At 42.6% G+C, this 23,730-nt stretch overlaps 1 protein-coding gene across 19 annotated transcripts in view; it reads left to right on the top strand.

Annotated features, from left to right (window-relative positions):
* The window catches only part of DTNB (dystrobrevin beta), a 375,219-nt gene that overhangs the window by 75,258 nt on the left and 276,231 nt on the right, over positions 1-23,730 (top strand). For all 19 annotated transcript variants that reach the window (XM_077812270.1, XM_077812266.1, XM_077812264.1 and 16 more), the window contains one exon: positions 14,508-14,662. In XM_077812270.1, the coding sequence (XP_077668396.1) occupies positions 14,508-14,662 (155 nt within the window). The remainder of the gene's footprint in view (positions 1-14,507; positions 14,663-23,730) is intronic.

Raw genomic sequence — 23,730 nt, 5'->3', positions numbered from 1 at the left:
ACTTGCTGGAGGATTCTCTGCTCCTTGAAGTCTTTAAACCACGATTTCAGTAGCTCAGACATAGGTGAGAGGTTTTTCGCAGGAGTGGGTGGGTGAGATTCTGTGGCCTGCGTTGTGCAGGAGGTCAGACTAGATGATCATAATGGTCCCTTCTGACCTTAGTATCTATGAATCTATAAGGTGTGTATGAAAACCTCATTACATTCAACTGGGAATACGCATCTGGGATGAGGCTCATATGCTGCTATTAATGTGCACTTTTAATGCAAAAAAGTGTACATTGCATTAGACATGGGATGGTGTTTCCCTTACTGAATTTGCATCTTACGCAGATGAAGTAATAGTCTACTGTTTTCTAGAACACAGGTTCTCAACCTTTTTCTTTCTGAGGCCCCCCCAATGTGCTATAAAACCGTCACGGCCCACCTGGGCCACACCACCTGTTTTTCTGCATAGAAAAGCCCGGCTGGTACTGGGGGAAGCAGGGCAGTTACCTGGGCTCCATGCTAAGTTGCTTGGGCTTTGGCTTCATCTCTGCCTGGCAGGGCTCGGGCTCAGGTTTGGGCTTTCAGCCTTAGGCCCCAGAGAGTCTAACACCAGTTCTGCTTCGCAGACACCCTGAAAACCTGCTCGCAGACCCCCGGTTGAAAACTACTAGTCTAGAAAATACTTTAGTCATGGAGTTTTTGTTTTACCATAACTTTTTTTAAAACGTAGGAAATTCCATACAAAAATCTTTCTTAAAAATTATTAAGGTTTCAAAGTTGAAGGACATCAGTTGATGTTTCTTGATACATAAGAAAGGCAATGGTCCATCTAGCCAAGTATCCTGTCTTCCAACAGTGCCCAGTGCCATATGCTTCAGAGGGAATTCAGAACAGGACAATTTTGAGTGATCCACCCCGCATCATCCAATCCCATCTTCTGGCAGTTGGAGATTTAGGGCACCCGGAGCATGGGGTTGCATCCCCGACTGTCTTGGCTAATAGCTATTGATGGACCTATCCTCCATAATTTGCCTAATTCTTTTTTGAACCCAGTTATGCTTTTGGCCTTTACAACATCCCCTGGCAACGAGTTCCACAGGTTGGCTGTGCGTTGTGTGAAGGAAGTAGGTTTTTTATGTGTGTTCGTTTTAAACCTGCTGCCTATTAATTATATTGAGTGATCTGTAGTTCTAGTGTTATGTAAAGGGATAAATAACACTTCCTTATTCTCAAACTGCACAGCAGTCATGATTTTACAAACCTCTCTCCTATCCCCCCTTACTCGTCTCTTGTCTAAGCTGAAGTCCCAGTCTTTTTAACCTCTCCTTGCATAGAAGGATCATTTTCGTTGTCCTTCTCTGCACCTTTTCCATTTGTAATATATCTTGTTTGAGATAGGGTGACCAGAGCCGCATGTACTATTCAACGCATGAGTGTATCGTGGAGGTATATAGAGGCATTATGATATTTTCTGTTTTATTATCAATCCCTTTCCTCATGGTTCCCAATGTTCTTTTAGTTTTTCTGACTGCTGCTGCATATTGAGCAGATGTTTTCAGAGAACTAACCATGATGACTCCAAGATATTTTTCTTGATTAGTAACAGCAAATTTAGACCCCATCATTTTGTATGTATAGTTGGGATTATTTTTTCCAGTGTGTATAACTTTGAACTTCTCAACATTGATTTTCATCTGCCATCTTGTCACCCAGTTAATGCAATCCTTTTGTAACCCTTTGCCGTCTGCTTTGGGTTTAACTATCTTGAGTAATTTAGTATCGTCCGCCAATTTTGCTACCTCACTATTCACTCTTTTTTGCAGATTGTCTATGAATGTGTTGAACAACACTGGTGTCAGTACAGATCCCTGGGGGACCCTGCTATTTATCTCTCTCCATTGTGAAAACTGACCATTTACTCCTACCCTTTGTTTTCCTATCTTTTAACAAGTTACTGATTCATGAGAGGACCTTCCCACTTATCCCATGATTGCTTAGTTTGTTTAAGAGCCTTTAGTGAGAGACCTTGTCAAAGGCTTTCTGAAAGTCCAAGTATAATATATCAACTGGATCACACTTGTCCACATGTTTGCTGACACCCTCAAAGAATTCTAATAGGTTGGTGAAGCATGAGTTCCCTTTACAAAAGCTGTGTTGTCTCTTCCCCAGCATATCATGTTCATCTGTGTCAGATAATTCTGTTTTTTATTATTATTTCAACCAGTTTGCCTGGTAGTGAATTTAGGCTTTACTGGCCTGTAATTGCCAGGATTGCCTTGAGAGCCTTTTTTAAAAATCAGCTTTACATTAGCTACCCCCTAGTTATCTGGTTCAGAGGCTGATTTGAGCGATAGGTTATATACTATGGTATGTTGAAGTTAGATTTTCAGTGATACTGAAGTTAGGTTTTCAAATCCTCATTCCACGCCACTTCGGAAGGTAAATGTCAAACACAACTTGGCCCAAAATGAATCATGGTTCCACAGGACTTCTCTCTCTCATTATCTGAGTGCCATCCAACCTATGTACTGAATAAGACAGAAGTAGTCTTGTAGAAATGGTTATATATCACATCAAAAACAAAATGTTGAAAGAATGTTAAGGTTATAAAATCAAGCACGCAGAAGTTGATAAATTCCAGAATTAATGTTGTCCTTGCAACTTTATTTGGCTCCTTTGTGCATTTACATTATGATGCAGACTTCAATTACATGATCACATACTGTTTCCTCCACAGGACCCCTGCCTCCATCAGTGAACATGGGTAGTTGCTCAATATTACTTTTTTTCCTTCTCATTCAGTGGGTGGCCATAGGCCTCATATGATATACACCAGTGGTGGGTAACCTGCAGCTCATGAGCCGCATGTGGCCCATCAGGGTAATCCACTGGCAGGCCGTGAGACAGTTTGTTTACATTGACTGTCCGCAGGCATGGCCATCCGCAGCTCCCAGTGGCCGCAGTTCGCCGTTCCCAGCCAATAGGAGCTGCGGGAAGTGATGCGGGCCACAGGGACATGCTGGCCGCTGCTTCCCGCAGTTCCCATTAGCTGGGAATGGTGAACTATGGCCACTGGGAGCTGCGAACAGTCAGTGTAAACAAGCTGCCTCATAGCCCGCCTGCGGATTACCCTGACGGGCTGCAGGTTGCCCACCACTGATGTATACTCTCCAAACCCAGTACTCAGTACAAAATTATTAATTTCCTGATGAGTGTTTCCATGGATCTCTCACTGTAGCATCTGAGTGCTTCAGAAATTCATGAATTTACAAGTAGAACCTCAGAGTTATGAGCACCAGAGTTGTGAACTGACCAGTCAACCACATACCTCATTTGGAATTGGAAATTCGCAATCAGGCAGCAGCAGAGACAAAAAAGAAAAGGCAAATACAGTACAGTGGGAACTACTAAAAATAATAAACTACTAAAAATAATAAAGGGAAAGTAAAAAATTTTTTTGACAAGGTAAGGAAACTGTTTCTGTGCTTTTTTTGTTTAAATTAAGATGGTTAAAAGTAGCATTTTTCTTCTGCATAGTAAAGTTTCAAAGGTATATTAAGTAAGTGTTCAGAAAGAACAACCGTAATGTTTTGTTCAGAGTTACGAACATTTCAGAGTTATGAACAACCTCTATTCCCGAGGTGTTCATAACTCTGAAGTTTTACTGTATCTTCACAGCACACATAACCTTAATACTGGCTTTTCCTAATTTTTGAGTGCTTAACTTTGTAAAGATAATGCTCTTAGGGCTTGTCTACACGGCAAGATACTGTGTGCCAAGCCAGAGTGTGAATCTGTAGTGCAACACTTCGCTCTGCTGTAATGTCCTGTGTTGTAGACACTGCTTTAGTGCAGTGAAAGTCTCAAGAGTGTGACTTAGTGTACTACTACTTGAAAGTGTAGTATACTAATTCACACACTGGGATTTTCAGTGCCCTTTAGCAGGTCCATGCAGTGAGTTAGTGTGTGGCAAGCTAGTGTGCTGTAGATTTGCACCCTGGTGTGCCATGCTCTGAGTTGCTGTGTAGTCAAACCCTAAGTGTGGTTCTTTGAGCTGTTTGTCCACATATATTCTATTTGTGATGCACATGTGCCTCATAATGCAGATTCACATCAGATTCTTTTGGCCTGCAGTGTCTGTTGAGCTATATGTTCATCCTGAATGCCCTTGTGACCCCACAACTGAGGGAATAAAGGGCAGAGTGGGCCCAACTGTCCCTCAGTTCTTTCATCAGTTCAGAATCCAGATCATATAGGACTCTGCAGTACTGGGGAAGGAGCATGGATTTCAAAATGTGGACAATGTACCTTAGAGACCCACAGTTACTATAGGATAAGTAAAAAGAAAAGGAGTACTTGTGGCACCTTAGAGACTAACAAATTATTTGAGCATAAGCTTTCGTGAGCTACTTCAAGTGAGCTGTAGCTCACGAAACCTTATGCTCAAATAAATTTGTTAGTCTCTAAGGTCTACAAGTACTCCTTTTCTTTTTGTGAATACAGACTAACACAGCTGCTACTCTGAAACCTATAGGATAAGTAACTGTTTTTCCTCAGTCACTGGTACTTGTTACAGGTGATATGGGCTCTCATAGCTTAATTGTGAGCCTCTGTTTTTGGAGTCGTTCAAGACCAAGTGTCTCAGACTAACCTCTGTTGTAGGTTAGTGTGCCCAGAGTTGAATGGAAAGCTGCTAGCACAGGTTGGCACTTGGTCTGGATGAAGAGTAGACTTTTGAACTTTCTTAGTACGTTAAGATTTAATAGGTTTTTTCCACTGTATGGAGTGGAATACAATGTTTTGGGTTTATTTCAATTTTAAAATATCAGAATATCAGTACATGCGATATAACAATAGTTACATTTACAATTGCAAAATATCTTGTAGCAGCATAAAAAAATTAAAATACCAGCTGATATGAAACAGATGCTTTTTTTATTTGGAAAGTAAGATTATGAGGCCTCAACTGGAGTATTGTGTCCTGTTCTGGGCACCACATTTCAGGAAAGATGTGGACAAATTGGAGGATATTCAGAGAAGAGCAACAAAAATGATTAAAGATCTAGAAAGCATGACCTATGAGGGAAGATTGAAAAAAATGGGTTTGTTTCATCTGGAGAAGAAAAGACTGAGAGAGGACATGATAACAGTTTTCAAGTATGTAAAAGGTTACAAGGAGAAGGGAGAAATTTTTTTTCTTCTTAACCTCTGAAGCTAGGACAAGAAGCAATCCACTTGAATTGCAGCAAGGGCAGTTTAGGTTAGACATTAGGAAAATCTTCCTAACTCTCAGAGTGGTTAAGCACTGCAATAAATTGCCCATTGGAGTTTTTTAAGAGCAGGTTAGACAAACAATTGTAAGGAATGGTCTAGCTAATACGTAGTCCTACCATGAGTGCAGGAAACTGGACTAGATAACTTCTTGAGGTCCCTTCCAGTCCTATGATTCTATGTGGTACATTTTAGTTTGGTCATTAATGAATGGAAGTTGTGGCCTTGCTAGTGTATCTTTGTTATTTATTGGTGTAGGTAATTAATCTTTAGTTATTTTTAATAAGAGAGTTATATAAAGGAATGTGTGATGGGTTTCAGATTTTGATTTTTTTGTGGAATACTGGGAATATTATAATGGCTGTGAAATTGTAAGTACATTATGTGACAGGGTCGGGTCAGATGGCTACAGGAGAGTGATCTTATTGGGATCCAGGAAGTGGGTTGGCAAAGCCCGCCCACTGCTAAAGGATCTCCCCCCAACTTAAGGGGTGGGGTCCACAAGACCTGGAAAACCAAATAATTATGGGGGACAACTAATGAACAACAGGGTACAGGAGGGTGATAGAAGGCAGAGATATTAACCCTAGGTTAAGTAGGTCCCTTTCCCCTGGGTAAGGTAACAGGGAAGTTTCCAGAACAATCAGGAACTTTCTGGAAACAATTAAGGCAGACAGGCTGATTAGAACACCTGCAGCCAATCAAAAAAACTGCTAGAATCAATTAAGGCAGGCTAATCAGGGCACCTGGGTTTTAAAAATGAGCTCACTTCAGTTTGTGGTGCATGCGAGGAGCTGGGAGCAAGAGGTGCAAGAAGCTGAATGTGAGAAGGCGTACTACTGGAAGACTGAGAAGTACAAGCATTATCAGACATCAGGAGGGAGGTCCTGTGGTGAGAATAAAGAAGGTGTTGGGAGGAGGCCATGGGGAAGTAGCCCAGGGAGTTGTAGTTGTCACGCAGCTGTTACAGGAGCCACTGTAGACAGCTGCAATCCACAGGGCCCTGGGCTGGAACCTGGAGTAGAGGGTGGGCCTGGGTTCCCCCCATCCCCCCAACTCCCTACTTGATACGGGAGGAGTTGAACTGGACTGTGGGTTCCACCCGAGGGGAAGGTCTCTGGCCTGTTCCCCGATCCACTAAGTGGATCAGCAGAGACTGCAGGGATTGTTCTTCTTCCTTTCCCCATGCTGTCCAGTGATGAGGCTAACTGAGTGAACGGCAGATTTGAGCCACGAAAGTGGCCAAACTGAGAGCTGCCGTGAACCTCTGAGGTGAGCAAATCCACCAATAAGTGCAGGACCCACCAAGGCAGAGGAGGAACTCTGTCACAATATTTATAACGTTAGGACAGCTTAAAGTTTTTTTTTAATGTAACTTTTTGGTCTTATGTAGAGTATTCTTGATTGTTTTTCTGTTTTTTAAAAAAGCATAGCTACAGATCTAATTCAGTGTTAATTAACTTTTGCCTGGCTATTGAGTATTAAAATTATTTCTAAGAAGTTTAGAATTTGTATTTGTAGTATCTTTAAAAATATTAAACATATAATATATAATTTCTCCCCCTCAAAGCCAACAGCTTCTTCCCTCTCCTTCCCTCCCACAGTCACAAGGGCTCTCTCATTATCTTCCACCCATAAGATCACCCAAAACACAAACATCCTACATCTCTGTCCTAGGTTATCTCAATTGTAACCCTTGCATGCCACTTCTTTCGTTCTCTTTGCATCCCATCCCTGGCATCTCTCTACTATATTGAAACACCTGATCACCACCTGCATCTTCCTTTGCTTGCTGAAGCAGATATACGGCATTGGTCTCTCCCATCTCTTGCTCCTACCTTCCTGTATACCTGAAAATTCATCCTGCCCCTACACATCTCCTTATACCAGCATTACATCAGTACTCAAATAAAAGTGCAAAATTTGAACCATACCAGATAATTCCTGGGTTACTTCCTGCCCAGACCACCATTCCCAAATATTCCCTACTTTCATTCAGTTTATCCTTTAGACAGCCCTCTGGTGAAGTTTGTTCATTCCAAGCAATGTACTCTTTAGAACCTGCCAACAGAGCCTCTCACAGACCATGACTTTGGCTTTGTCTTCACTAGGGAAAAAGGTGTGTTCTTAACTCAAGTTAGCTAGCATGAGAGAATATCCTAGTGAAGACCAGGCAGTTTGTACTTTTCACATGAGTTATCAGGTCAAGATAAATCCTAGGCTCCTGTATAGTCTGCTGAAATTACAAACTGCCTGGTCTTCACTAGGATTGTACCTCATGCTCACTAACTTGAGTTAAAAACACATCTTTTTTCCTAGTGAAGATGCACCTTGTTGTGTTATGAGGTCCTATTCCCCTTCTCTGTCCTCCAAAATGTCTGTGAGGTAAAGATTAGATTTCCCGCATACCTACCTGCAACTCAGTGATTATGCGAATTTCAGCCTCAAGGCAATTCTCTTCACTCCATCACATCCCACTATTTCCCTACCTTACTTTTTGGTTTTACTGGCTCCTCTACTGACTGGATCTTTAAGTGGAGCATCAGTGCCAAACTGTGTTTGGGTTACTAAGTTTTGATTGTTTAAATGTTGTGGTTTTCAATTTAATTTTTTGTCCTGATAGTATTTTACCAGCTTCCTCAAAGGATTTTTGATACAGTTTAGGCCTCAACATCTGCTTTGTAAAAAGGTAATGTTGACTATGCCTCCTGTCATGAATCTACTGGTGGTTCAATACCCCAGCCTTCCTGTGGTCCCTTTCAGAGCATCAGTATTCACCAGAGCTTAGGTTTAGCTTTATACAAAGGCGAGCCATGCATCCCCATGACTCAGAGACTGGACCGCCAAGCTATAGTATCACTGGTTCTCACTGTGTGCTCTACAGTGAGTGCAAATGAGTTCAGACTCCTGTTAGACTTTACCCCTCCAAGAAGCAGTGCAACGAATAAGTATTTGCAGTGATACAAGGCAGGCTTTTCAAAACAAACCAGCATTTATTAGTACTTCTGGGAGAATTCTGCACCAAAAATTTAAAAATTCTGTAAATTTTATTTGTCAAAATAACATTATATAATCATGACCGTTTTAATTATTTTGGTAATTTATTTCAAAATACCTGTCAGCAAGTATGTCTAACAATACAAACACACACAAAAATTCCCCCAAGTAGTAGAGAATTAAAGAAACCCCTAGGACAACCCAGTTCCTGCTTCTCTGCTCCTTCCTTCCTCAGAGCCCAGATGCGGGGCCAGGCACTCACACCCCTTCCATACTCACCCCACCCCGAGCCCAGCAATGCCCACCCACACAGACCACCTCTCACCTCCTCCCATCTAGAGCCCAGCTGTGGGGCCTCCCCTGGCCCAGATACTCTCATCCCCTCTCCTCCAGAGCTCACTTGTGCCCCCCTCACCTCTGGATCAGACAGTCACAGATCCTATCCTCCTAGATCCCAGGGATCCAGAGGGAGAAACAGCCTGATGCTGGGTCCGGGCTTGCACAGATTTTCCTGTGTGCTGCCGCCTCCTTCCTTCAGGGCCTGCTGGGAATTGCAGGTCCTGGAAACCCTGCAGTTCCCTCCCCCTTCCCCCAGCAGAGTCTTTTATTTGCAGGCTGGGCTCTGCAGGGTCCATCATTCCCTAGTGGCAACCAGCATCTTTGTAGCCCATTTCTGTGGGGGGAAAAAAGGAAATTCTGTGCATCCAACACTAATTTCTGCAAAATTCTTTATTGTGCAGTGGCACAGAATCCCCTCCGGAGTATATTAGTCAGCTGACATACAGTATTTAAGAGCCGAGGTTAGAATGGTAAAGCAAAGCTTAATTCATGAGCAATTTCCCTTACTTTCCATGGTTTGATGAAGCTGGTCTTAGTCTCTGTTCCTTTCTGACCCTGTTGTGTGTCTGTCTGTCAGCAACAGCAAACTTAAAACCCAGTTTCTTCACACTAGTCCCAGCTGCTGGGGATTTTCTCTTTGCTTTCCTGACAGAGAGTTGGAGGAAATAACTTATTCTTGGCTGGCAGTCATTAGGAATTAATGTCCAGTTGTTAGGTCTTCTGTTGTTTCTTTTGAGCACTCCATTCATATGTATGTGGATAGTAGAGCTGGTTGGAAATTTCCAGCTAAACTTAACTACATCAGAAAAATGCAGATGGGGTAGAACAAAATATTTCGCCTAATTTATTACAGATTACCCTCACTGGTCAAAATTCATGCCTTATTTCCTGTCTGAATTTGTCTAGCTTCAACTTCCTGCCATTGGACCTTATGTACCTTTGTCTCCTAGACTGAAGAGCCTATTATCAAATATTTGTTCCCCGTGTAGATACTTATAGGCTGTGATCAAGTCACCCCTTAATCTTCTCTTTGTTAAATTAAATAGACAGAGCTCCTCAAGCGTATCACTATAAGCCATATTTTGGAATCCTTTAATAATTCTTGTGGTTCTTCTCTGAACCCTCCCCAGTTTATCAGCATCCGATTTGAAATGTGAACACCAGAACTGGGATATAATATTCCAGCAGTGGTCACACTAGTGCCAAATACAGAAGTAAAATAACTGACGCTGTCAATTAATCGCAGTTAATTCAAATGGTTAACTCAAAACAAATTAACTCAAAATTAATAGTGATTAATTGCCGTTTTAATCGCACTCTCAAACAATAATAGAATACCAATTTAAATTTATTCTAAATATTTTTGGATCTTTTTCTACATTATCAAATATATTGATTTCAGTTACAACACAGAATACAAAGTGTACAGTGGTCACTTTATATTCTTTTTATTACAAATAGTTGCAATGCAAAAAAAATAAAAAATAATATTTTTCAATTCATCTCATGCAAGTACTGTAGTGCAATTTCTTTATTGTGAAAGTGCAACTTATAAATGTAGATTTTTTTGTGTGTTACATAACTGCGCTAAAAAGCAAAACAATATAAAACTTTAGCGCCTATACGTCCACTCAGTCCTAGTTCTTGTTGAGCTAATCGCTAAGACAAATAAGTTTGTTTACATTTATGGGAGATAATACTGCCTGCTTCTTATTTACAATGTCACCTGAAAGTGAGAACAGGCATTCACAGGGCACTTTTGTAGCCGGAGTTGCAAGCTATTTATGTGCCAGATATGCTAAATATTTCCAAGCCCCTTCATGCTTTAGCCACCATTTCAGAGGACATGCTTCCATGCTGATGACGCTCGTTAAAAATAATGTGTTAATTAAATTTGTGATTGAACTACTTGGGGGAGAATTGTATGTCTCCTGCTCTGTGTTTTTTGTCCACATTCTGCCATATATTTCATGTTATGGCAGTCTCGGATGACGATTCAGCATGTTGTTCGATTTAAGAAAACTTTCATTGCAGATTTGAAAGAGTGCAAAGAAGATACAAATGTGAGATTTCTAAAGATAAATATAGTACTCGGCGCAAGGTTTAAGAATCTGTAATGCCTTCCAAAATATGAGAGGGATGAGGTGTGAAACATGCTGTCAGAAGTGTTAAGAGCAACACTCAGATGCAGAAACTACAGAAACTGAACCACCAAAAAAGTAAATCAACTTTCTGTTGGTGGCATCTGACTCAGATGATGAAAATGAATGTGCATCAGTCTGCACTTCTTTGGATCGTTATCAGGCAGAACCTGTCATCAGCATGGAAGCATGTCCTCTAGAATGCTGGTCGAAGCATGAAGAGGCAGACAAATGTTTAGCATATCTGGCAGGTAAATACGTTGCAATGCCGGCTACAACAGTGCCATATGAATACTTGTTCTCACTTTCAAATAAGAAGTGGGCAGCATTATCTCCCATAAATGTAAACAAACTTGTTTGTCTTAGTGATTGGATGAACAAGAAGTAGGACTGAGTGGACGTGTAGGCGCTAAAGATTTATATTGTTTTGTTTTTGAGCGCAGTTATGTAACAAAAAATAATTTTACATTTGTAAGTTGCAGTTTCACAGTAAAGAGATTGTAGTACAGTACCTGTATGAGGTGAATTGAAAAATACTATTTCTTTTGTGTATCTTTTTTACAGCGCAAATATTTGTAATAAAAAAATATATAGTGAGCATTGTACATTTTGTATTCTGTGTGGTCATTGAAATCAATACATCTGAAAATGTGGAAAACATCCAAAATATTTGTAATAAATAGTATCTATTATTGTTAGTGCGATTAAAACTGCAATGAATCACAATTCATCTTTTTAATCCTTTGACAACCCTAAAAATAACCTTTCTACTCATACTCAAGATCCCCTTGTTTACTCATCCAAGGATCAAATTAGCCTTTTTGGCCACAGTGGTGCAGTGAGAGCTCAGATTCAGGTGATTATCTACCATGATCCACAAATCTTTTTCAGAGCCTTCCCTGAAGGCAGCTGGGAAGCTGAAAAATTCTGTTTTAAGTTCTCCTGAAACAATTTTCCTTAAAATCCCTTTCCTTGAAAATGTTCACATTTTTGATATTCCTCCCTGCTCCAGGATGAAACTTTTTTTGTTAAAATGCAAAAAATTTTGTAGAAAGGGTTTATTTCCCCCTTGTCAGCCAGCTCTGTGCAATTCTTGATTGTTTGTTGTTACCAATCTTAACATGCTTATGTGCCTGGACCTAGAGAAAGAGGGGTTAACTCCTTCACACCCAGTGGGTATGAATACAAAGCGAATAGGTTAATTGAGTCATGGATATTGTTAATAAAAATATCAATACTGTTCCTACATTCTCCATGTCAGATGTTGCACTGCGCGCATGCGTTCTTTCTGCATGCTGCAGCGACTCTGGCCAGATAGCCTATACAGCAGGCTCCAATCGAACTGCCCAATAAGACCACAAGACCCGTTCTAATAGTGAAGGAAATCGGTCAGGTTTATTGCTGACAAAGAATGGCCTTGGTTTCCCAGATCAATTTCAGCTTAATAAGTCGCAGGACTTTCCACTACCCCGTAAGGACGAAGGGTTAAAATGAGGTATCCCATCATTTATAGACTGAGACAAACAATCAGGGATAAACAACTTAAGTATCACCTTACATGTTTCATGACATGTTTGTTACCTCCCCTTGTACTTTCCTCCTGATTAGACAAAGCATCTCTATTAGAATCATAGAAAATTAGGGTTGGAAGAGACCTCAGGAGATCATCTAGTCCAATCCCCTGCTCAAAGCAGAACCAACTCCAACTAAATCATCCCAGCCAGGACTTTGTCAAGCTGGGCCTTATAAACCGCTAAGGATGGAGATTCCACTGCTTCCCTAGGTAACCCATTCCAGGGTTTCCCCACTCTCCTAGTGAAATAGTTTTTCCTAATATCCAATCTAGACTTCCCCCACTGCAACTTGAGACCATTGCTCCTTGTTCTGTCATCTGTGACTGCTGAGAACAGCCAAGATCCATCCTCTTTGGAACCCCCCTTCAGGTAGTTGAAGGCTGCTATCAGATCCCTCCCTCACTCTTCTCTTTTGCACACTAAATAAGCCCAGTTCCCTCAGCCTCTCTTCATGTGCCCCAGCCTCCTAATAATTTTCGATGCCCTCCGCTGGACTCTCTTCCAGTTTGTCCACATCCTTTCTGTAGTGGGAGCCCAAAACTGGACACAATACTCCAGATGTAGCCTCACCAGTGCCAAATAGAGGGGAATAATCACTTCCCCCGATCTGCTGGTAATGCTCCTACTAATGCAGCCCAATATGCCATTAGCCTTCTTGGCAACAAGGGCACACTGTTGACTCATATCCAACTTCTCATCCACTGTAATCCCAGGTTCTTTTCTGCAGAACTGCTGCTTAGCCAGTCGGTCCCCAGCCTGTAGCAGTGGCTGGGATTCTTCCATTCTACGTGCAGGACTCTGCACTTGTCCTTATTGAACCTCATCTGATTTCTTTTGGGCCAGTCCTCCGATTTGTCTAGGTCACTCTGGACCCTATCCCTACCCTCCAGCATATCTACCTCCCCCCCAGCTTAGTGTCTTCCGCGAACTTGCTGAGGGTGCAATCCATCCCATCATCCAGATCAGTAATGAAGATGTTGAACAAAGTTGGCCCCAGGGCCGACCCTGGGGCACTCTACTTGATACCAGTTGCCAACTAGACATTGAGCCGTTGATCACTACCCATTGAGCATGACAATCTAGCTAGCTTTCTATCCACCTTATAGTCCATTCATCCAAGCCATACTTCTTTAACTTGCTGGCAAGAATACTGTGGGAGACCATATCAAAAGCTTTGCTAAAGTCAAGGTATATCACGTCCACCACTTTTCCCATATCCACAGAGCCAATTATCTCATCATAGAAGGCAATCAGGTTGGTCAGGCATGACTTGCCCTTGGTGAATCCATGTTGACTGTTCCTGATCACCTTCCTTTCCTCCAAGTCATAGAATCATATCAGGGTTGGAAGGGTCCTCAGGAGGTCATCTAGTCCAACCTCCTGCTCAAAGCAGGACCAATCCCCAACTAAATCATCCCAGCCAGGGCTTTGTCAAGCCTGATCTTAAAAAAGAGCTTCAAAATGGATTCCTTGAGGACCTGCTCCATGATTTTTCCAGGGACTGAGGTGAGGCTGACCGGTCTGTAGTTCCCCGGATTCTCCTTCGTCCCTTTTTAAAAACTGGGCACTATATTTGCCTTTTTCCCATCGCCACAAGTTTTCAAAGATAATGGCCAGTGGCTCTGCCAATTCATCACTTTTGTCAAACCATCTTATCGTGTGTGAGGTTGGGGTGTGCTTGTGCTGGGCTGCTGGAATGTGTTTACGTCATCCAGGGTGTTTAGCTATGCCAGCAACACTGGTGCTGAGTTCATGTTCTGCATGCTGACTTGCAGGCAAGCGTCTCCTCTTGACAGGGCCTGACCATTCCTCATAGCATAATTTTTGCTGACTTTGATTCAGGCCTTTCACCAGGACCATGCTTCAGGCTCTCTCTTTCTACTACACTCCACACACCCCAAATTCACCTGTCTTGCCTTCAACATATTAGGCTTTGAGATTTTTAGTACATTGGAAAAATATATTGTATAGGAATGTGGGGAGAGAACCTGGAAGATATATAATAAATGAAGTGCATTCATGTTCAGTTTTATATTGTATCTTTGAAAGAAGTAATTTAAAATGGGTGTTCCTGGTAAACAAGTAGAAATAGATTGCATAACTAAAAAAGAAAAAACTTTTGTGGTGGAAAGCATAATACATTTTTCAGTAAACTTATATTTACTCTAAGGTTTTACTTTATTTTGTTCTTCTTATAGATATTTTCTCCCAAATGTCAGATTCCAATGGATTGATGATATTTACAAAGTTTGATCAGTTTTTGAGAGAAGTTTTAAAACTTCCAACAGCTGTATTTGAAGGGCCTTCTTTTGGATACACAGAACATTCCGTACGGACATGTTTCCCACAACAAGTAAGAGTTAACAAAATGTGATTGTATATTGCATGTTGAAATAGTGCAGCCTTCTAAAATCCAGCGGCTTCGTCTGTTACGGTTTGTGTGCACATTCTGTTTCAGATTGTGTGCCGTGTACACCAAACCCTTCTAAGAGGGTCTGAGTAAATGATAGCAGAGTGCTAGCTCCACTGTAGTTAAGGCTGAAATCAGATTTCTGTTTAAAGCTTAGCAGTAAGTGCTCTAAAATCATCATGGTTACTTGGGTTGCTTTTAAATCTGATGCATCTCTCGGGGGAGTGGGGTTCGGTTACTGATCCAAAATTGGGGCCATTTGAACAATGGGTTCACCTTCGACTATTGGCCCTGTAGGTGCTCATGTTCCTTTGATCAGAGACTTTTAGTAGCCCTGCCCACTCAGTTTGTGCATGCACCCTATCTGTCCTTGTGCCCCTCGTAGCAAGGGTACATAGGGCAGTGTTGGGTGAAGAGCCCTCAGTTCCTTTCTCAGTAGAAGGGCTGGACTCCAGTACAGCGTTTCAAACAGCAGGGGCACAGGGTATGTAGTGTAGCAGGCATCAGTCCGGTGCGAGCCTAGATGGGAGAGGGGCCGGAGTGCAAGCTGACGCAGACTTTTATTTCCGAGGAGTCAGCGTGCAGGTGCCAGAGCAACGGTCCGGACTGCTCCAGCCGTGCTATCCCCCGACCAAAAGACAGCAACTGGCATCTCCATAGGGAGGTGTACCCCCACAGTTTGAGAACCTCTGTGTCAGACGTATTGTTTTAGGCTGTATTTATCGCCATGGGGTGTTCTCATTCAGTTGAGACAATCACACTGAGATGAATGGGCTGCTTCACACCTCTCGGAGCCTGTTATGCTTTCAGGATTGATGGGGATCTGGATATGGTAAGGTGGTTACTGATGATTAATTTCATGCTGTATTACAGAGGAAGACCAACTCTTCCACAATTAAGATTGAGAAAACATTTCTATTTAAAGGATGATTTTTCTAAATTCCAATACCTGTATGGGTCTGAGATTGTCTTGAAATTTGCTGTGTTTATGAGAGTGGGAGTTAGGATTAGTGAGCCAAATTTGGGGTTATTTGAGCAAGAGGTTTCTGAGATACAGACCCCCTGGGGGGGGGGGGAAGCTTATGAAATTCAGCGTCTACCAGTGTTTTTATTTTTTGTTTCACACCAGGCTTCTAAAATGCTAATGGCTTAATGGGATGGGAAGGGCAGGGTGAGCTGGAGGCGGTGGTGGGAGGGCTGTATGTTGTAGGGAATAGTTGGGAGACGGGGTGAGGAGAGAGAAACACCAGTCTTCTTTTGGATGCTTTAAGTTACTGTAACTACCCATGTAATAAAACTGTCAAGTTTTTGGAACATAGACTATGTCTGAGATTTCTCTCACCAACTCTGTTAGCAACTAAACACTGCAGATATTTCAAAGCACAACCATTATCCTCTTCCCACTGCAAAAAAAGAGTACAGGGGGCAGGAGGGCACTTTGGAATCACAGAGCAATGGAGTGGCTTAGAGGAGCGAACAGTAGACTGGGACTTAGAAAACCTGGGCTCTGTTCTCAGCTCTGCCACTGGAGTGCTGGGTTACTTTGGCCGGGTCACTTCACCTCTGTGTGCCTCAGTTTCCCTATCCATAAGGGAGAATAACGATATTTCCCTTCTTGAGATCTACTGATGAAAAGTGCAATGTAAAAACTAGTTATTATCAAATACCTATTCTCAGGAGCATCTGAACTACACATACGTGATAATTACAACTGCCTCAGTGACCCCTAACGTCTACCAACAACTTTTCTTTCTGCTAGAAACACTAGGAAATTAAATGGCAAAAACTTCGTTAATGCAGTTTTAAGGTTGCCTAGATACAGCTTATGCCTTTCCAGAATGTCAATTTCAGCAAAACTGAAACCTGTGAAAACCAGAAATACAGAATTAAGATACACACCCGCGCAACCTAACTATGCCCTCTTTGAGTGGTGCCCATAACAGTGCATACTCTCTCTGCCTTTGCCCTGTATTGAACAAGAGCTCCTTAAACTCTCACACTTAGCTTACTCCACAGAAAGAATAGTGTAGCTACTACATTTTACAACTCCTTCAACCTTCTTATGACCCCTTCACCCTTCCGCACACAGTACCATCAAACACTCTACTTTCACTTACCCTTCCTTAAACTCACAACCCACACTCATCTCCCACCTAACTGCTGACAATCCCCATGGCAGGAAAATCCCTGTGCCCTGTCAGTGACACAGCTTATACAACACAGTGATGAAATGAGGCATACCGGATCTCCCAAAGCACACATGCAGTTCTTTCATTTGATATACACACACACACACACACACACACAGGGTCAGGGAGAGCTCATCCCTTGACTCCTAGGCTACAGCCCTCCCCAGAGATCATGATCGCAGCTCTACTTATTCCTTCACCATTCAATAAAGCTACAGCTAACACAGTGAAGGCAGCTGGAGTTTATGCAGATGATTCCCAGTGGCTATTGCCAGCTCCAGGGAGGCAGAGGTAAGGTTACATAGCTGTGTACCTTAACTCTGTATTTCCTGGTTTTCATAAATTTGAGTTTTGCTGAAATTGACATTCTGGAAGGACAAGAGCTACCATGGGGAAACCTTAATTCTGTGCTAATTAAGTTTTTTGCAATTTAATAAAAATAATGGGCACTGTCTTTACTGAGGCAAAAAGGGGACTTGGCACAATTCTAGTGCCAGATTAAATTCACTGCTTCAGAAAGAAGGCTTATGCATAGTTTGATCAAAGACATTTTTGTGATAAGAGTGTGACACTTTTGGGGGGTTTGCGAGTCACTTACTTACTCCCCTGCCTCCAGCGTGAGGGAGTTTCTTGTGGTAGCTGGATGTCAATTCCCTGCTCCTGCTAGCCCTTCAGCCACTCAAGCACACTCCCCAAGGCTCTATCAGCCCGTACTTTGCCTTGCAGGTTAAGAATAGGGGCACCCCAACTCCAGAGCCACTCCAAAGCATTCCCTGTAGCATCCGGTCCCTGTCGCTGGACATTCACAGTAATTACCAGGTTCACTACTCCCAAGGGAATAGGGTACACACGCGCACACACCCACCCACCCACCTTGTTTGATTCAACTAAGCATCAGCTCCAATATAACACCACAGAACTGTAATCTATAGTAAAATCAAATGGAAGTTTATTAACTAAGGGAAACACTAAAACATAGTGAGCACAGGTAATAAGAATAACAGGTAACATATATAACAAAAGTATAACACACTTAACTTTAACATGCATAGGAAAGATAGGACGTATGGCAAGAGACCACCCTCGCTTAACCAGGAGATCTTCAGTGATCTAAAAATCAAAAAAGAGTCCTACAGAAAGTGGAAACTAGGTCAGATTACAAAGGATGAATATAAACAACACAAGTATGTAGGGACAAAATTAGAGAGGCCAAGGCACAAAACTAGATCAAACTGGCTAGAGACATAAAGGGTTACAACAAAACATTCTACAAATACATTAGAAGCAAGAGGAAGACCAAGGATGGGGTAGGACCGTTACTTAACGAAGGGGGAAAACAGTAACAGAAAATGTGGAAATGGCAGAGGTGCTTTATGACTTCTTTCTTTTGGTTTTCACCAAGAAGGTTGGCGGTGATTGGATGTCTAACAAAATGAATACCAGTGAAAATAAGGTAGGATCAGAAGAGGCTAAAATAGGAAAAGAACAAGTTAAAAATTACTTGGATAAATTAGATGTCTTCAAGTCACCAGGGCCTGATGAAATGCATCCTAGAATATTCAAGGAGCTCACTGAGGAGATATCTGAGCCATTAACGATTATTTTTGAAAAGTCAAGGAAGACGGGAGAGATTCCAGAAGACTGGAAAAGGGCAAATGTAGTGCCCATCTATAAAAAGGGAGACAAGGACAACCCAGGGAATTACAGACCAGCCAACTTAACTTCTGTACCCAAAGATAATGGAGCAAATAATTAAGCAACCAATTTGCAAATACCTAGAAGATAATGTGATAAGTAGCAGTCAGCATGGATTTGTCAAGAACGAATCGTGTCAAACCAACCTGATAGCTTTCTTTGACAGGGTAACAAGACTTGTGGATGGGGGGCGAGGGGGAAGCGGTAGATGTGGTATATCTTGACTTTAGTAAAGCTTTTGATACTGTCTCACATGACCTTCTCATAAACAAACTAGGGAAATGGAACCTAGATGGAGCTACTATAAGGTAGGTGCAAAACTGGTTGGAAAACCGTTCCCAGAGAGTAGTTATCAGTGATTCACAGTCCTGCTAGAAGGACATGATGAGTGGGGTCCCGCAGGGATCAGTTTTGAGTCTTGTTCTGTTCAATATATTCATCAATGATTTAGATAATGGCATAGAGAGTACACTTATGAAGTTTGCGGACGATACCAAGCTGGGAGGGGTTGCAAGTGCTTTGGAGATTAGGATTAAAATTCAAAATGCTCTGGACAAACAGGAGAAATTGTCTGAAGTAAATAGGGTGAAATTCAAACCAGTTGCACACATACCAAATGGGAAATGACTGCCTATGAAGGAGTACTGCAGAAAGGGATCTGGGGGTCATAGTGGACCACAAGCTAAATATGAGTGAATGGTGTAACACTGTTGCAAAAAAAGCGAATATCGTTCTGGGATGTATTAGTAGGAGTGTTGTAAGCAAGACACAAGGGTTTGGGGTGTAGGAGTTGGCTCTGGCCTGGGGCTGAGGGGTATAGGGTGCAGGAAGGGGCTGGGACAGGGGGTTGGTGTGTGGGATGCAGGATGCTCTACTCTGTGCTGATTAGGCCTCAGCTGGAGTATTGTGTCCAGTTCTGGGCGCCACGTTTCAGGAAAGAAGGGGACAAATCTGAGAGAGTCCAGAGAAGAGTGACAAAAATGATTCAAGGTCTAGAAAACATGACCTATGAGGGAAGACTGAAAAAACTGGGTTTGTTTAGTCTGGAGAAGAGAAGACTGAGAGGGGACATAACAGTTTTTAAGTACGTAAAAGGTTGTTATAAGGAGAAGGGAGAAAAATTGTTTTTCTTAACCTCTGAGGATAGGACAAGAAGCAATGGGCTTAAATTGCTGCAAGGGAGGTTTAGGTTGGACATTAGGAAAATCTTCCTACCTATCAGAGTGGTTAAGCACTGGAATAAATTGCCGAGGGAGGTTGTGGAATCTCCATCACTGGAGATTTTTAAGAGCAGGCTAGACAAACACCTGTCAGGAATGGTTTGGATCAGCCCAGTTTCTCGGTCCGCACTGCTTCCCGCAGCTCCCATTGGTCGGGAACAGCGAACTGCAGCCAGTGGGAGCTGCGGGGCTCCATGACTGTGGACGCTCCAGATAAACAAACCAGCCCAGCCCTCCAGCAGCTTTACCCTGATGGGCTGGGTGCCAAAGGTTGCCAACCCCTGGTCTAGATAATACTTAGTCCTGCTATGAGATGACATAGATGACCTCTCAAAGTCCCTTCCTGTCCTATGATTCTATGCTAATCTTATCTAAACCAATTTCTCATGTAAGCCCTTTCTTGCAGCATTTCAACCAAGGTTGGCTGAGTTCTGTTTTCATGGGTATAACCACACTGCCTGGTTACCTGAGCAAGGGCAGGATAAAACAGGCGTCCTTTTGCTTTTGTCTTATAACCAAAAGTCTGTTGTTTTTGTCCCCAGAGTCAGGTTGACACCCTGTGTTTTCCTTCCTGGAATGTCTGTTTGTTTAATGTCTTCCCAGTTGACCTGTTTTTCCTGGTAACTTTCACATGTGAATGGGGCCTCCTTTGGTTTGGCTTTGCAATGCCTGATTTATATATGAACTGAGGTTGGTGACTCCACTTCCTTTGTCTGGCAAAACCAGCTTGCCAACCATGCCTGGGCACAGATTCTAAAACACATTTGCAGCACATACATGCAGTTTCTTAAATAATACCCACGCATAAGTCATACAGTGATTGGGGGAGGACCAATATGTGTAAGTGTCCTTAGATACCTCATTTGACCCTTTTGGAGTAAATACTATGAAAGTAGTATGCCCTTCCTCCACTGGTGATGTCTGGGCCTGGCTCACTGGGTTCTTGTCCCCCTCTTACAGGCAGGACCCAGGGAAGCCTCATCTACCAAGAAGTGAGGTTTTCTGGTGCTGAGTAATCTGTATCAACTATAGACTTGGATTCTCAATCACCTGGCGTACTTGGCCAACAGAGGGGTTGGCTTTCCTTTACAGGGGAATTACTACTAGCTAGAGATATTGATTCTTCTTCGAGTGCTGTCCCTGTGGGTGCTCCACTTCACTTCAGATGACGGTGCATCCCGGCGCCGTTGATTGGAGATTTTCGATAACAGTGCCTGGTTGGGCTGCACGTGTGTAGCAGCTGTCTCGTGATCATCGGAGTCTCGGTCAGCATGCTCATGGCCCGAACTCCTCAGTTCCTTCTCAACCGTCCTCGGCTGAAGACAGAGCTCAGAACAGTATGACATCATCTTCTCTTTGTATAGTTAAACAGATAGAAATACTTGTTAGATATATTCTCTTCCAGTTTAGTATAGTTAATTAGATAGTTGTTAGTTTTAAAAAACATATATTTTAGTTTTGTCTCCCTCAGGTACATGAACTTTCAATATTCATGCCAGGCTCCCCTGGTTTTAAGAGATGCGACTCCTGCCACAAGGTGATGCCAAGGTCCGACAGACCTTCTCTGTGCATGAGTTGCCTTGGTGAAGCACACATATCATCTAAGTGCACTCACTGCAACAACTTGAAGGCAAGAGTCCGTCATGACTGGGATCTCCTCCTTAAGATGATCCTTATGGAGAAGTCACTCCACCCAGGATCTGACAAGGATGACCAAAAGTCCTCCACCAAGTGCTCACTCACATAGTCTGAACCAGCAAAGAGCACGGCTCCATCCTCTCTTGAGAAGAGGAAGAGAGCCTTGAGTTCTCCGCAGAGGGAGTCACACAAAAAGAAGTGGTCCCCTGCAAGATCTCTACCATCGGTGCTGACAGCCCCGAGAGTCAGTACATATGACTCTCCCAGCACCTCTGGCACCAGCTGTGCCGCGGAGCCGAAAGCCAAGGAGTCAAGACATAGATCCAGCCATGTTTCCTCCATGGCACCTACCACAACGGCACCGGCAACCGAGACGGCACTGGTCACGCAGCTGCCTCTGGTGCTGATGAAGTCGATGCACAAGTCAAATGGACATCTGTCTACCATAATACTACCCTCAGCACCACCACCTATGGCACCACAGCAATTCCTAACCCGGCAAGACATTACTGTGGCATCAGTTCCACAATCTCCTCTCCTTGGTTACTGTTCCAGTGGTTAATTAGACTCACCATTACAAATTTATGCCTCCTTTGTCTCGCTTCAACTTCCAGCCATTGGATTGTGTTATTGTGACAATGTGAACTGCTGAATAGCTGTCTCTCTTCATTTCTCCTTTCTGGGATGCCTTTTACACTGCTTTACTGATGAGCAGCCACTCCTGTCCCGTTAACATACAACCTCCAGCATGCAACGTGCTCCCAGCCACACAGTATTGAGTGCTACTAGCTAGCCATTTATAAATTACACTGCAGAAGAACAGAAGCAGATTCTCGAGTCCCAGACGTCCCCCCAAGAAATGTGCATCTTGTATTGCCCAGCACACTACTGGACAAAACAAGCTCATATAAAGTCTGTTGTTTCATCAATGGAAAATGATATGCACCGTCTTTGTAATCCCAAATGGAATCTCCCAGACATTTTAATCCAAACACACTGTTTAAAATAAAACAAGTTTAACTACAGAAAGATAAATTTTAAGTGACAAGTAATGAAGCATAAAGTCAGAATTGGTTACCAAGGAAATAAAAAGATAAAACACCAGCTAAATGCCTAACTCAGTGGTTTTCAAACTGGGGTACACATACCCATAGGGGTACGCAAGCTGTCATCATGGGGTATGCAAGAAAAATCCTGTAATGGTGGACAACGCATCATGTTAGCCCTCACAGACCTTTTTTTCCTGTTTTCACAGATATATTAAGACCCTATCTCAGATGGGGGTACGCAGTAGATTACATTATTTGGAAAGGAGTACAGAGCCTAAAAAGTGTGAGGAGAGTGAGGTCAAGCTGGTCAGCTGGTTGCTGAGTGGTCCCTCTTCCCTTTTTAACTTCCCCCTCATTACCGAACAGTGAGTGCAGGTGTAGCAACTCATTAAGCTTTACTGGCTCTGTGTAGGGTTGGTTTTCCCCATCAGATCCTGCTATATCGGGAGTTCTCAAACTGGGGGTCAGGACCCCTCAGGGGGTCACAAGCTGTCAGCCTCCACCCCAAACTCCCTTTTTCCACACCATTTATAAAGGTGTTCAATATATAAAAAAGTGTTTTTAATTTATAAGGGGGGTCGCACTCAGAGGCTTGCTATGTGAAAGGGATCACCAGTACAAAAGTTTGAGAACCACTTCACTATATCAAAGTTTCTTAAAGAACTAAAACATATTTGCCCACCAGTCAGAGGACCCTCTCCTGCCTGGGACCTCAGTATCATCCTCCTGAGATTCATAGACCCTCTTTCTGAATGCTCCTTCAACTACGTCCCTCTGTAAATTGCCTTCCTACTTGCTATCACTTCAACCAAAAGAGGAAATGAGCTTCAGGCACTCATGGCTCAGCGTTCCTGTACAACATTCCATGGAGACAAGGTGGCATATTTATAAAGAGTGAGCTGACCTTTAAAATAAGATGTCATACCTCTACTAATTTTACACCTTAATATCAGTTGTCATAATTTCAAATTTAATCTTAAACAGATTTATTTTTAAAAATACACAGGTATTTGATTTTAAAAAATCTGCATTTAAATAAAGTCCCATTTTTAGTTTTTAAAAAATCATCTATTTTTATCCACCCTGATCCCTTGATCAAAACCAGAAAGTTTGTCTGCCCATAATCACTTGCATGTGCCATCACAGTTCTCCAGTCTGTCTGTCTTGAATTGGCAGAGATCATTTGTCTGGGAGCCTGCCCCTGCACTGTCCAGGATCTC

The sequence above is a fragment of the Eretmochelys imbricata genome, chromosome 3 (genome assembly GCF_965152235.1).
Source record: "Eretmochelys imbricata isolate rEreImb1 chromosome 3, rEreImb1.hap1, whole genome shotgun sequence".
NCBI lineage: Eukaryota > Metazoa > Chordata > Testudines > Cheloniidae > Eretmochelys > Eretmochelys imbricata.
The sequence above is the reverse complement of the archived record's forward strand: the minus strand, read 5'-3'. Positions and strand labels throughout refer to the sequence as shown.